At 48.1% G+C, this 13,833-nt stretch overlaps 2 protein-coding genes across 2 annotated transcripts; one reads left to right on the top strand and one right to left on the bottom strand.

The window, feature by feature from the left end:
- Positions 1–2,062: 2,062 nt before the first annotated feature.
- On the top strand, positions 2,063–7,253 carry MIMS2 (mitochondrial inner membrane scaffold 2). Its single transcript, XM_085079348.1, has 3 exons — positions 2,063–2,263; positions 4,157–4,329; positions 5,403–7,253. The coding sequence occupies exons 1-3, from the start codon at positions 2,135–2,137 to the stop codon at positions 5,617–5,619; spliced, it is 519 nt and encodes a 172-aa protein (XP_084935474.1). The 5' UTR covers positions 2,063–2,134; the 3' UTR covers positions 5,620–7,253.
- Positions 6,314–13,374, bottom strand: AURKA (aurora kinase A). Its single transcript, XM_085079347.1, has 9 exons — positions 13,249–13,374; positions 12,639–12,750; positions 11,696–11,978; positions 11,056–11,155; positions 10,256–10,447; positions 9,913–10,051; positions 9,416–9,564; positions 8,690–8,864; positions 6,314–8,391 (listed from the first exon to the last, which is right to left on the bottom strand). Exons 1-9 carry the CDS (start codon positions 13,338–13,340, stop codon positions 8,206–8,208), a joined length of 1,428 nt encoding a protein of 475 aa, XP_084935473.1. The 5' UTR covers positions 13,341–13,374; the 3' UTR covers positions 6,314–8,205.
- Positions 13,375–13,833: the final 459 nt, after the last annotated feature.

Here is a 13,833-nt window from a genome sequence, read left to right on the forward strand (position 1 = left end):
AGATATTTTTTTTAGCATTTTGTAGCATCTCTTTTTTCAGTTTATCCTATATTTAGTGTAGATACCAAAACACTCTGAGATGTGAGTGTTTTCAAGCATGTATGTCTGTGCAGAAGCATTTTCTTGAGCCATCTTTGAAAGTGGTACCTTCTCCCCTTTGTCTTAGTTACAATGAGCAGGACAGAGCTAATGTCTTTTTTCCTGCACTTGTAAACCAGCTTCACATGAAGATGTCTCCAGCCCGGGTGTTTACTCCTTTTTCACTGAGCATGTATCACTGGATATTTATCATATTGTTCCTTCCTGCTTCCAAGCAAAGCCTCCCACTGAGATTTGGAGCCAGCAGACAGCCAGGCTGTGCCTGTACAACTGCCAGCCCTAATCCTTCCATGCCTCATTAAGTGACCTCCTGCTCTTTTCTGCACTTCCCAGGATTTCTGGATGTCCAGCAGCAGCATCACATCTGTCACAGCAGAGCAGCTCCGAGGTCTCTGTCCCACAATGGCTCTGATGAATCTGCCAGACAAACCCACGGAAGTGCCCAATGTCCCTCTGCAGAGCCCAGAGCTGCCCTGTGCCTCTGACATCTCCTTTACTGAGACCAGAATTACCTCATGGGGTTTTTTTTATTACTTGGAAAGAAAAAGGACAAAGTTGTAGTGTGCTCTGCTCAGAGCACTGCCTTGACAATAATCATCTGTTTGCTCTGATGGTGCTGGTGTGTAAACAGTCACAGAAAACACAGAGCAAATTTCTTTGGAACAGTAATAAACACTGAAATTGTGTTCTGAGAAACTAATCTTCTCCAAAGAGTTCAGAGAGGGGCTGGATTTATGAAGCAGGAACTGAAGGAAGTGTAAAGCCCTGGAACTGGCAGTGCTGGTGAAACAGAACAGACCCTATTTCAATGCAAGCAAAGCTCTCTCCCTCTCTCCCCCTGAGATCCTCCTTGAAACCCATCTGTTCTGTGGAGCTTTGCACTTAACAACAGCACTGCACCATGGTGGGCTGCCCTGTGCAGCTCCGCTTGTGCTCCTCAACTGCGAGCTCTTCCGGAGGGAACTCCTATTTATCCCACACAGTTCTCCCATTGTACTCAGCCCTGTGTGCTCACACGGCGTGCCTGAAGAGAAAAGGCTTGGCAGCTGGGAGAGAGCAGGATTTTATTGCTGGGGCTCGGCGTTGGGATGAAATTTCAGGGCATTAGTGCAGTTCTGTGATGTTCACCCTTCACCCTGCCATGAGCAGCCGTGTCTGCAATGGCACAGAGCCATTTAGGAAGAATGCAGCTGTAAAACCCCTGTGATCACAGTTATGGGGACACCCTTTGCTGGCAGCTCCCAGCTGTGTGGGTCACACCCTGGAGGAACGGGGTGGCATCCAGAGGGATCTGGACAGACTTCAGAGGTGGAACCGTGTGAACTTCGTGAAGTTCAGCAGGGCCAAGTGCAAGGTGCTGCACTTATGGGAACCCGGGGAAGGCTGGAGCTGTGTCAGGGGAGGTTTGGGTTGGATTTTAGGGAAAGGTTCTTCCCCAGAGAGTGCTGGCACTGCCTAGGCTCCCCAGGGAATGGGCACAGCCCCAAGATTGCCAGAGCTCCAGGAGCGTTTGGACAGCACTGCCAGGGTGGCATTGTTGGGTGTCAATTTCCTCTCCGTTTGAAGCCATTCTCCCTTGCCTTGTCACTCCAGCTCCTGAGGAGGAATCCCTCTCTTTGTGGGCATTGTCGGGCTGTCGTGTGCAGGACATAATCCTGCTGGGTGCCTTCCAACTCCCCTCTCGTGACTGTGACTATTTACAAGCGCCTGGAGTGACACGATGAGGGAGCATCACTTCAAAACGAAAAAGGGATGGATTACAGTGGCCATAGGTGACAAGTGAGGAGGTGAGACGCTGGCCCAGGGTGCCCGAAGAAGCTGTGGGTGCCCAGAGGAGCTGTGGGTGCCCAGAGGAGCTGTGGGTGCCCCTGGATCCCCGGCAGTGTCCAAGGCCAGGCTGTCCAGGGCTCGGAGCACGGCTCTGTGCGAGAACCCGTCCCTCACGAAGGGAACGCTGCGGCTTTAAGGCGTTGCTCGGGGCGGGTTCCCGGCCCGCCATGCGCGCTCGGGGGCCGGCCCGCTGCCGTGTGCCGCCATGTACCGCCTGTGCCGCCTGTCCCCGCTGCTGTCGCCGCTGCTGTCGCCGGTGTCCCCGCGCTGTGCCCCCCGGGCCGCCTGGGCCGCGCTGCCGCCGGGGCTGAGCCCGCGCCGCGCCGCCGCCAAGGTAGGTGAGGGCCGCGGGCCGGGCTGAGGCGAGCGGGGCTGAACGCCCTCAGCAAACGTGCTCCTCAGCTCTTTGCAGGTTGTCTGAGCTCTTCGGGGGTGTCTCCACCTCTGTGCTCACTGCCATCCCCGTGGGATGATGGAATCGCGGTTATCCCGGCTGTCTCCAGGCGCTGGTTTGCACCTGCTGGGCTGGCATTGTCACTGTGAGCTTGCCGGGATGCCTCTTCTGCGGTTTAAAGGCTAATTTCTGCTGCTGAATTTGCGGTGATTTCTGTAGCCTCGTTGCGAAGCGTAACAGAATGTTTTAGGTTTATTTTCATCGTCTGAACGATGCGAATAAAATCGACTTTTTAGATGAAATGTTGTAGCGGATTGACGTGGAACTAGGCAGCAGCTTTACTTGCTAAGCTGTACATTATTCTGGACATGACTGCCCTGGATACTCCAAATAATATCTGTTGAAGTGGTTCTTTTTTGACATTTTGCTACAACACCATTCCTGGTGTGTCAGCCTGGGAACAAGGGCGAATTGGAATGGACTTGGAAGATCAGAACAAGGAATTTTACAGTCCTTGCCATCCATCTGTAGGACCCAGAGCTCATGAGCCACAAAAGTAAAATCCAAAACTATCCATTATGCCTGAAAATTTCAAAGCGACAAGAATCAGGATAAGCTGAGCTACACAATTCCCGGTTTATGTATCAGTATGGTTTCCTGTCAAAATGATATACAAAGTAACACAAATTATAGTTTTAAAAGAGAAAACCAGCCGCAAACAAATGGGGTTTAGGGTTTGGGCGGGTGGCGTGCTTACCGTGAGGGTCGTAAGACTGGCTTGTATCCTAATTTACAGTCTTAATAAGTCCAAGAATTAATCAAGAATATTTTTCTCCTGATCTGTGTGCCTTGAAACCACAGTGATGGCAGGGGAGGTTGTCACCTGTCCTGTGGTGGCCTTCAGCCTGGCCGTCACATTGTCACGGCTGCTGCTGAGCTCAGCTGGGAAGAAAGAACTCCTCTAATCTTTCCTGACAACTGCTGACTAATTAGAGACAAATCCAGAGGTTTTTGTGGAAATGTTTTCTTGCTGTCAGTGCTTTTTCTCTGGAGAGCATGGGGAGCTTCCAAGGTCTGCCTGATTGCTGCCAACATAGCTGGCCGTCCTTGATATCTTTTCAGATTGCTTTGGGATATGTTTTACTATGAAGTTCTGCGCTTGAAATGTACCCAGATAAAAATCTATCAATAACTTCTACTGTGACAAACGTTTTCAGTGCAGCTGGGCCCTTGACACCAGCCCTGGCATGTCCCTGCAGTTGTTGTCTGCACCGTGGCAACAGGGCTGCTCGTTGCTGTCAACACTTGCAGTTCTCCAGTTCTTCCTTTTATCAGCTCATCCATTCAGGGTGATTTATAGGCACTTAAACTCTGGATCTCTTCCATCAGTGAGTTGTTATTCAGTGGTACCAGGGAGGCTTCCAGTGCCACTGGCTGCTTAGCCCTGAACAAAAAGCTGTGCTCCGAGGACTCGCTGGGTAAAGCTGAGCAGTGGGTGGAAGCAAATAGCTCTGACACCTCAATCTCATGTCTCAGGCAGTTGTGTGGGTGTGCCTTGGCACACATTTGGATCAAATAATCTGGTTTTAATTATGAAACTTGAGTTGTGTAAGAATTTACAGCAAGCTCAGTGCATCCTTTTGAGAGGAGTAGTTGGGAGAAGGGAGGTTGGCTCTGCCACAGGATCTGCTGTGCTGATGTGGAAGAGCAGAAGTGTGGAACTGTCTTCCCAAATCACTCTGTGTGCAAGACACTTCTTCCATTATTTCATACTAACTGGAATATGATTTTGTGCTTAATGCAAATAAATACTTTCAATTGTTTTCCTTTTAGGATGCAGGTGAACCCCTCAAAAAGACAGCCACTGATCCCAGTGCTGAAACCAAGAAACTCAACAAATCCCAGCAGCTGAAACAAGTTTTTAAAGAATATGGTGCTGTAGGGGTTTCCTTCCATGTTGGAATTTCATTAGTGTCTCTGGGAATCTTCTACCTGGCTGTTTCAAGGTGAGGTTTGTGCAGCTGTCTGTCACATCTAGGTAATGCAAAATAAAATACATTTACCGTTGTGCTAATCTCTGACAGGAGACAAATACCTTGTGCCTGTTGGATCTGTACAGTCACCTCCTGAATTTTGAGTGTGGATGAGTCCATAAATGGACATGATCTCCCATCAGGCATGACAGAAGAAAGCTATACATAGACTTTTTGCAGTTTCACCAGTAGTGAAAACAGCAGACACAGCACCAACATAACTGACCAGGCAGAGAATGTATTTGTTTTGCAGATATCTTTTGTTCTTGCTTGGTCTGGAGAGATAGAGCTATGCAAAAGTGCTGGGGCTTAGAGATAAACTTACTTTTCTGGGTGTTGAACAGTTTGTGCAGTAGAACTGCAGAAAACAACAGCCACTAGAACAGGATCAGAGTGAAAAAGAAAATGCGGCAGAAGCGTAGAGGAGTCAGGTGGAGAGTTTTGTGTGTGGCTTTGTGGGAATGCATCAGTCACATGAGGTTTTCCAGCTGAACAGGGGAACATTTTGTTTCTCCCAATATTCCCTGCTCCTTATTCCTGACTCCAGGGGGAATATGTGAGTGCCTGATTTCTCCTGTTTACTGCATCATGGCACAGGCTGCAAACATTTTTTTTTCCTTCAGGTATGGTTGAACCCTTGATGAAAACTGCCATGTCTATAGAGAATTAAACAATTTATGGATTTAGTGCATAATGCTTATTTGAGATCCAGAACACTTCCTTCAGTTGCTAGATTTTAAAGACTTGTCATTTTAAGACCTTTGTACTCCTGTGTTAGAACACTAAGCCTAACAACACGTACCTCATTTGGTTTGCATTGATCGGTGTTCAGCTGATAAATTACCTCAAGGCACAGAATAGAGTTTAATGTTAAATCTGGGAAGATGGAATTCCAACACAATCTCACAGGAACTTTTTGAAAATCACTGTGCAGAGAAATTTTCTCTCTAAAAGCCGCATTGGAAGTGCAACACATCAATTCCCTGAACAGAAAAACAGCATTTCTATTTTTTAGCTCCAGCTAAAGCAATCCTTTGTTTCCCCAGTGGCGTGGACATGAGTGCAGTTCTGTTGAAGCTGGGTTTCAGCGAGGCCTCGCTGCAGTCCAGGATGGCAGCTGGCACCAGCACCTTCGTCCTGGCCTACGCTGTGCACAAGCTCTTTGCCCCGGTGCGCATCAGCATCACCGTGGTGTCTGTGCCCCTCATCGTGCGCTACTGCCGCAAGGCTGGCTTCTTCAAACCCCCTGCCTCCAGCCCCTGAGCCCTGCCTGCCTGCCTGCTTGGGGTCAGCTCTTCCATGGCCACGGAGCTCTTCAGGTGCAAAGATTCTTTCAAGGACTTGGTTTGGGATCATGTTGACCTCATCTTGAGTTTCTAGTTGTTCTTTCAGGTAAATGTCACTGTGAAAAGTGCTGTCCTTATCTCCTTTCCCTTTTGCCACTTATTCTTTGGAAAAACCTGTTCAAATGGGATCTGGTTTGCACTGCAAGTGGGAATATAAATGCTTGACAAGGGGCACACAGTTCTGGGTCTTTATAATGCAGCTTTTTGAGCCTTCATGTTTTTTCTTTTCAAAACAGAATCGTAGCATTGATTTATTACTGTGTAGCTGAGAAACAGTGAGATTATCTTTCCACTAGAATAAAGAACATCTTACAGCAGGGGTAGTTCTCTTGATAAGGGTGTATATTGGAATCCAAAGTGGCAGGTGGGTGTTTCTTTTGGTAGAAGAGGCTTTTATTATAGCCTCTCTTGCAGTACAACACAGGCACTGAGCTCACTTCAGTGGGAGTACCCATCTCACAATTATTGCAGTCATAATTGGTTTAGTCACAGTAGCTGATGCACTGTTCTGAATGCACTGTGTGGTGCTTCCATATTCCAAGGTTTTACTGTTTGAAAATGTGCTGGCTGGAAGCCAGCCTTACTGAAGTCCTTTTTTTTTTTTTGTCCTTATGTCTATATACTCAGAAGAAATCCTAAGTCTACCAAAATCAGTGTAACCAGAATAACCTATGTGAACACACTCCAAACAGCAAGTCAGAGATAAGCTGGGGGGTTTTAACATTTTGAGATCTGGCTTTGTACTGGAAATACCTTTTTTTTATCTTACAACTAACCCCAGCAGCTCTCTGCTCCTGTGGGTGCACCTGAAGCCCAGACATTCCAATTCACAGCTTCCCAGGAAGAATTCCTGTGCTTTGGGCTGATTGGTGAATGTAGCAATGAGAGGGTTTTGCCTTTCCTTATGGGAACACTGTTCTGTTAGAATGTAGTTATTTCCACATTCCACCTTCCAGTTAACCTGAAGACTGAATCCCAAAACAGAGAAGTGGAGTTTTGATGAGAAGCAAATAACTTATTAGGAGCAGCCTCTTGTCACCCCTTAGCCAGAACATTAAATTGCACCTTAACTCCTTCCCCCCACAGAAAGGCCCAGGCTTCACGTGTAGTAAGGATAAGAATCCCAAAATAACTCTGAGGCAGCCTTGTTTACTTAAGTTAAAATAATTTCTAAGAAGGATGTTTTGTCTTAAACTTGATACAGAAGGAATACTCAAAAGCTTCTTTTTCAAAATCATGTGTAAAGCTGAAAACATTTAAAGTAAATGTACCTAAAAGTCAGTAGTAGGCACCAGCAATAAACTAGAGGTTTTTTGCTGTAAAGAAATAGCTTCATATAAATTATGACCAGAATTCCAACTACTTAAGGTAAATATGGTTGTACAAACTACTGGCAGTTTTAGATTAAGTTTTTTTGCAAAGTATATTTTAAATTAATTCGAGAATATATTTTGAATTCTGGAATCCTTGCTTGTAAAAGGATCATTTTTTAAAATTGTTTGTAAGATAGTGAAGTCTTATAATGAAAAGACAATAAATTGGTTTCTCTTAGTTTGCTTGAAGTGTTTTACTTGAAAAGAGCGGGTCTCTTTATTTTGGTGGCAAGGGGCCTGACCTTTAGTACATTTTAAGGAATGTCTTAAAACACCAGATGTTAGTATTTCCTGTTACACAACACCATCTGGAAGTACTTCTGAGAGAAAGGGCTGGAAAATATTATCAGCTGGGAGCTCTCTGAATAAATTCATTGGAAAAAGGACAGAGCAGGCCAAGCTCTCACTAAACCAAGCAGGTTAAGTTGCAACACATTTGGTACTTAGCTTGTAATCCTAAATGAATGGGGATTGGGGATAGTAAATGACTGTGTGCTACCAGCACTTGGAGCTTCCTTTTTGACAGGTGGGAACTAGAATTATGGGAATTGAACTCTGACCAGGAGGAGTTGAGCTGTGCTGGAGCTAACCAGTGCCACAAGGAACCTCACCCTGCTGGGTGCAGTAGAACAAGTCTTTATTTTCACAAATTGAGTGCTCACATTTAAAACTAGCAACAGAAACAATTGACACATCATTTCAGAACACTTGAAAAAACACATTCACCTCGTTCAGTCTCAGGTTACACCACAGGTAGGACACCCTGAGCAGCCCAGGCAGGCAGGAGCAGGCATCTCCAGGATATTGCACTGTTCAGTAAGCCAGAACAACAACTTCCTCTCGGTGAACAACGAACCATTTTCAGCACAGACCACAGCATGAGAGCTTCATACTTATATCAGCAAACCTGGCCCTCCTGGCACTGGACTTCAAGTATATTAAATATTCCACCAGCTCCAGCTAAAGTCAAATAATTTTATGCTGCAATTCGAGTGTAAGACATCAGTCAACCCAAGGATTTGCATCCCAATTGCCACTAGATTCCAAGACCTGCTTTTTCTATCGTAAGCATTACAGTAGTCACAGTACAAGACTCCTCATGTTGATCCAAGAAGTCACCTCTCCTAAAGCTATGTTTTGGAAGGGGCAGCACCATCACTCTTCCTGCTGGTGGGAATCTTGGTGGAGTTTGCTGTGATCCAGGGATGGAGGAGTACATCCTTCAGGGGCAGCCGATGGAAGGGGTTGTGCTTCAGGAGCTTGGAAATTAAATCCCTCGCGCCTTCTGTTACAAATGGAGGAAACTTGAATTCCACCTGAGGAGAAAAGGACTACAGATGATGCAAAAGTTCTTTGACAATAACCAAACTATAGAATCCAAGGTGTAATCATAGTTACACCTTGAAAGCTGTGCTGGCCTTGCAGGCTGTGCACCTTCTGCCTATTGAGATGAGATCAAATAATTTCATGATAATCCTGAACAAGCTTCTCACTGCTTGTAGGAATATTTGCATTTTATTGTTTGCTTTCATTATGCTTCAAACTTAAGCTTGCTGAACCCTTTCTAGAACTGAAAGCATGACCCAGCTAACCCAGATAAGCACTGGCACTTACCCTGGAAATAGCTCTGTAGGTTTCCTGATAGGTTGCTGCTTCAAAAGGTGGTTTTCCTACAAGGAATTCATAGCACAGAACTCCCAGGCTCCAAATATCCACCTTTTCATCATGTGTTCTTCCCTCAATCATTTCAGGAGGCAGGTAATCAAGTGTCCCACAGAGAGTTGTTCTCCTGAAGAAAAGTCCAAGTTAATCATTGATTAAGATAATTAGAGGATGTATTTCAAGAGCTAGATAAAAACTAATGCTGGCAATCATCTGTACCTCAGTGCAATCCAACTGAACAGACTAAACACCACCAGAACAGCTGGGAAAGAAAAGGCAGCAGTACAATTTCCACTTCTCCCCAAAGTATTTCAGCCCCTGCAATGAATCTTATCTCTCCTTTCTTCACCCCATTTGCTAAAACAAATCTGTTCCTCCATTGTCAGGTACACTTTCACATTCTCTGAGAAATAACCAAATTGCCAAGTGCTGGTTTGTCATCTCAGGAACCACTGTAACCCTACACCAACCCTCATCTCTTTCAGGGTCAGCAAGGTTTGACCTAAAAATCAGGATAACACCACTCCTCTGTCACACCAGTTGGCTGTTAAGACCTTTGCTGTAGCAGCATTTTTCCCCAGTACTTTAAGAAGCTCACACATACCTCCCCTGCACAACTGTGTGACACAAAAACTGACACTACAGAAGGATTTCACAGCACAGAGACTGAATTCTCACCTAGAAGATGGAGCATGCACAGACCAGCCAAAGTCAGCAATTTTTAACTCTCCGTTGGATCCAAGCAGCAAGTTCTCAGGCTTGATGTCTCTGTGGATCACACTCTTGGAGTGACAGTAGGAGAGGGCATCTGCCAGCTCTGTGATGTACTGGGTGCACAAAGAACAATCTTTAAGCTACAAAGACATTGTCACCTGAGTTTATTTGGCTGCAGCTCAGCCTTTTGAAGGCATAATGATAGTTTTAAGTTAAAGCAATTATTCCTTAACCCTTAAGTCTGGCAATACAGGTTGTGCCTTGCAATACTAAGCAATTCTGAATATAAATTCCTACACAGCACTAGATCTTCCCAAATTATTCCCTGGCCACACACCAACTAGCATCTAAGGAGTCCCAGTTTCCCCCAGCAGAATACAGAATTTGATCTGAAGAGCTGACTCAATCCTGCAGATACTCCAGACACACAAAGGAATGGATAGGAAGCTGGAACAACCTACAGTAGCAGTTCTTTGCTCATCAAACTTGGTGAGCTTCTGAAGTTCCTTGTAGACTTCTCCACGAGGTGCATGCTCCAGGATCAGGTAGACTCTTGTCACATCATGGAAGTAGCCATATAATCTGAGAATGTTGGGGTGCCTGCAAAGAGATTGCAATGTTCTTCTGAACATTCTGTTCTGGTTTGTCCAAAACCTTTAATTTCCCTGTCCTGCTCCCTCTTTCAAGGCAAGCATAGGAACTTCACACACAAAGAAATCTTGTAATAAAAAAGAAACTTTATCATAATCAAGGTTACTTTCTTTAGATGCAAACAAAGCAGAGTAATTAGTCACTAAACTTTACCTAAGATGAGACTGTATTTCCACCTCTCTTCGTAGTTGATGTTCTACACCAGCTTCCTCAAGTTGTGTTTTAAAGAGCACTTTCAGTGCAAGAATAAATTTGCTCTGTTTTTCACGTGCCAGGTACACATTCCCAAATTTTCCTTTCCCCAGAGGACGACCAATTTCAAAATCCTCAAGAGACCATTGCCTTCTGCAAGAGGAGAGAGGAAGTTAAATGCTGGATAGTTGTGTTGGCTTTGACTCACAAATTTACAGTTTATAACATTCCTGTTTAAAAGGTGCTTCGTGCTCTAAACTAGATTTTAGTCTTTAAGAAAACACCGAGAGAATAAAATAGGCATTGAGATTTTTCAAAAGGAAGCTCTGAAAGCTATTTTCTTCCTTCCTGAAGTTTTTGCAGACTCTACAAAATGAAGATTTTTACCAAGCTGGGCTCCTTTGGATACACTTAAGCCAAACACATCACAAGTTCATGGCAAAACAATTTCAAGTTGCCATAAACAAATCCAACTGAATTCCCAGTTAGATTCCAGCCTCTTGCCAAGATGAGGAGGATTTGTTTTCAGGAGTACATCTCACGACTGGGGCAGCAGCTATCAGTGCTCTCCCATGGGAAGAGCTATTCTGTGTGTAGCCCAAAGTTTTCTTTAGATTACACCAAGTCCTTGTTCCTGACAATTATCAGGTCAAAGGCAGCTTTCCCATTCTTGTGTCTGCAAAGCATGGGGATCACCAGGCTCCACAGCCAAGGGAATTCCAGCAGGGCTCAGTTATCTGGAATTTAAGTATGAAACTTACTTTTTAGTCTCTTCACTTTTCTTTTTGGTCTCCTCGGTTTTCTTCTTAGCAGTCTCATCAGTTTTCTGTTTAGAGGTGCTTTCTGCTTCAGGGTTTTTTGCTGTGTGCAGAGAAGTAGATCCATTTACAAACCAGACCCCCAAACACACACCCAGGAGCAAATCTAACCCCTCTGCATCATCTGAGTGGATTCTAAGAACTACTTCAATGACATTTTAAGCAACCTATCATAACTGGCTGCTGGGAAAGAACCAGCACTGGAAAAATGTAATTTTAAAAGCTTTCTGAAATTAAAAACCCATTAAGTTCCTCCCACCAAAAGAAAAAAAGAGTATTTTTGTGTATAAGAGATTAACATGAATTCTGGAAAACCTGTGAGGTCTTAGTGCCAATTATGTTAACTCCCAGCTGGCTACTGAGCACCTGGAAGTTTTCAACACCATACTGGCTCTAAATGGTTAATTCAGAGATAAATTCACAAGGAGGGTGCAGTAACACCCGAGGTGAACCACGTGCTGCCCTTCTGCTCGGGGGCACAACCAAAACCTTCCCTCCAGGACTGTCCCCAGCTCAGCAGCAGCTTCAGGGAGCATCCTGAGTGTCACAGCTGTGACCACATGGAAATCATCCTCAGGATTACCAGGTCCTGCAGTCGGGGGAGGTTTCTCACTGCTCTTGCTTGCAGCCTGAGGCCTCACAGACGCCTGCAGGGGCAGCTTGGGTCGGACCTGCTGCGTTGCTTGGTTATTGGCCACTTTTTGGGTCGACAGTAGGGGTTTTTGGGATTGCACAGGAACTCGCTGGGCGAAGTTGGCAGGACACAGAACCCGTTGTGCTGGAGCTCCGCTGGTCAGTGAGCGGCTCGGGGCTGAGTGCTGGGACACAGGGACACGTCTGGGGCCAGCCCCAATGGGATTTGCCACCTTCAAAGAGAAACGAGGACACGTTAATTGCGGAACGGCACACCAGGGTTTTTATGGCCCCAGTCGGTATGGGAGGCAAACCACCACAAAACACATTGAACACTAAAAACCATTTACTGACAGCTTGATTAACGGGAAGTTGTGTTAATGGTGTTCCAAAAACTTACCAGGCCTACTTGGTTTTATGTTAAAGTAGTGAGAAAGCGCCTGTGTTTCTAAATGGAGGAAATACATAATCAGGGTGATCTTGAGCACTGCTGCACGTGTGTATCAATAGCGATATCGACACAGGGCTTGCTTCGAGAAACTGTGTCTGGAATGAGTTTATTATACTCACTTGCTCTCCTTAAAGTACTTAAAATACAGGGAGGAATTCCCCATTTAATAAGACATACTAATATTAGCAGTAATAACTGGTCAGCTCTGGGCACTGCTCTCTCCAGGAAAAAGCTACTGAAAGATAAAATCGCTATTTTTTAACCTGTAGTTAATGTGTAATCGGGCGAACCGCAGCCCCCCAGTAAAAACTAAAACCGCCAACCCCAGAACCGACCCGGCCTGCAGAATATTAATGCCAAACTCCCAGGCATCGAGACCAGCGATCCAGTGTAGCAAACTGCTCAGGAAAAGGAACATGAAGCGCGTATTTCCGAGCTTTACCTTGGCAACGCGGCCGGCGTGGTTCTCCTTCATGTGCCTATCCATAGCGCCCGAGCGGAGCGAGACAGAGCCAGCGGGGCACAGCGAGCGGAGCGCGGCGGGTCTCGGAGCCCTGATCGACACCGATCGGTGATCAATGCCCCCCTGGCCGCAACCCCATCGAGCCGGGCCTTGCCTTGCCGCTCTCCCCGGGCCGTGCCGCTCTCCCCGGGCCGTGCCGCTCTCCCCGGGCCGCGCCGCTCTCCCCGGGCCGCGCCGCTCTCCCCTCACCCGCCGCCTCACGGCCGCCGGAGCTGTTTGAATTCAAACCGCCGCGCCTTAAATACCCCTTTAAACCCCCGCCGCCCGCCATTGGCCGCCCTCCCGCAGCCCGCGCACGCCGATTGGCTCCTCTCGCGGGCCGCCCGCCCGCCCATTGGCTGCCCGGCGCGCTCCGCCGCGCCGCGAGGGGCGCACGCGCGGCTCCCGCCCCGTCGGCGGCGTTGTCGCCGCGCGGCGCGTTACGCACTTTGCGTAGCGCCGCGCCCCCCGGCGCGCGCCGCCCGCGCACTTCCCGCCGGCCGAGCCGCCGCTTCCGCTACGCAAATCGCGTAACGCGCCGCGCTCCCACCTGTGGCCGCCGCCGCCTCCGCTCCGCCCCGCGCCCGGGAGCGCCGCCAGGTCAGTCCCGCTCCGGCCGGACCCCCCCCGAGACACCCCCATCCACCTCCGGGCGAGGCCGGCGAGCGGCGCTGCTGCCACCGCGCGTGGGGCCGAGTGCGAGCGGGGCCATTGTGTGGGTGCCCCCCGGACGGGCCGAGCAGGGCCGGAGCCTCCCGGTGCGTCCCGGCCCAGCGGCCCCGCACAGCGCCACGTGCCGCCAGCGCCTCGGGGCGAGCGCCAAGTGCGAAGGCACCGCCCGGCCCGGCCCGAGCGACGCGCGGAGCCCTCGAGCCGCAGCCCCGGCAGCGCCCAGACCCGCGCGGCTCCCCAGGAGACGCCGGGACAGCGGGAGCGCGGCCGGTCAGCGAACGCGGCCCGTGAGTAGCGCAGCGAGCGCGGCGTGAGGCGCTGCCGCCCCGCAGCCCGGAGCCGCCGGGTCCCTGCGAGGCGCCGCGGAGCGAGGAAACTCCAGTCGGCACTCGGGGCTCGCGAAGAACTGCGATCCAAGGCAACTTTTCACTGTCTCCGCGGTGCTGAAAACAAGAGCGAAGGA

Source organism: Lichenostomus cassidix, chromosome 20 (genome assembly GCF_008360975.1).
Source record: "Lichenostomus cassidix isolate B80296 chromosome 20, HeHo_3.0, whole genome shotgun sequence".
Taxonomy (NCBI): Eukaryota; Metazoa; Chordata; class Aves; order Passeriformes; family Meliphagidae; genus Lichenostomus; species Lichenostomus cassidix.

Bases quoted from the DNA above. Each gene is read 5' to 3' on its own strand.
- MIMS2 (XM_085079348.1), top strand. From the start codon at position 2,135: ATGTACCGCCTGTGCCGCCTGTCCCCGCTGCTGTCGCCGCTGCTGTCG. The intron at 2,264-4,156 runs GTAGGTGAGGGC...TTTTCCTTTTAG, and splicing joins CGCGCCGCGCCGCCGCCAAG to GATGCAGGTGAACCCCTCAA. The intron at 4,330-5,402 runs GTGAGGTTTGTG...TTGTTTCCCCAG, and splicing joins TTCTACCTGGCTGTTTCAAG to TGGCGTGGACATGAGTGCAG.
- AURKA (XM_085079347.1), bottom strand. From the start codon at position 13,340: ATGGGGGTGTCTCGGGGGGGGTCCGGCCGGAGCGGGACTGACCTGGCG. The intron at 10,448-11,055 runs GTAAGTTTCATA...CTCCTCTTGCAG, and splicing joins AAAAGTGAAGAGACTAAAAA to AAGGCAATGGTCTCTTGAGG. The intron at 8,865-9,415 runs GTGAGAATTCAG...ACTTTTCTTCAG, and splicing joins GTGCATGCTCCATCTTCTAG to GAGAACAACTCTCTGTGGGA.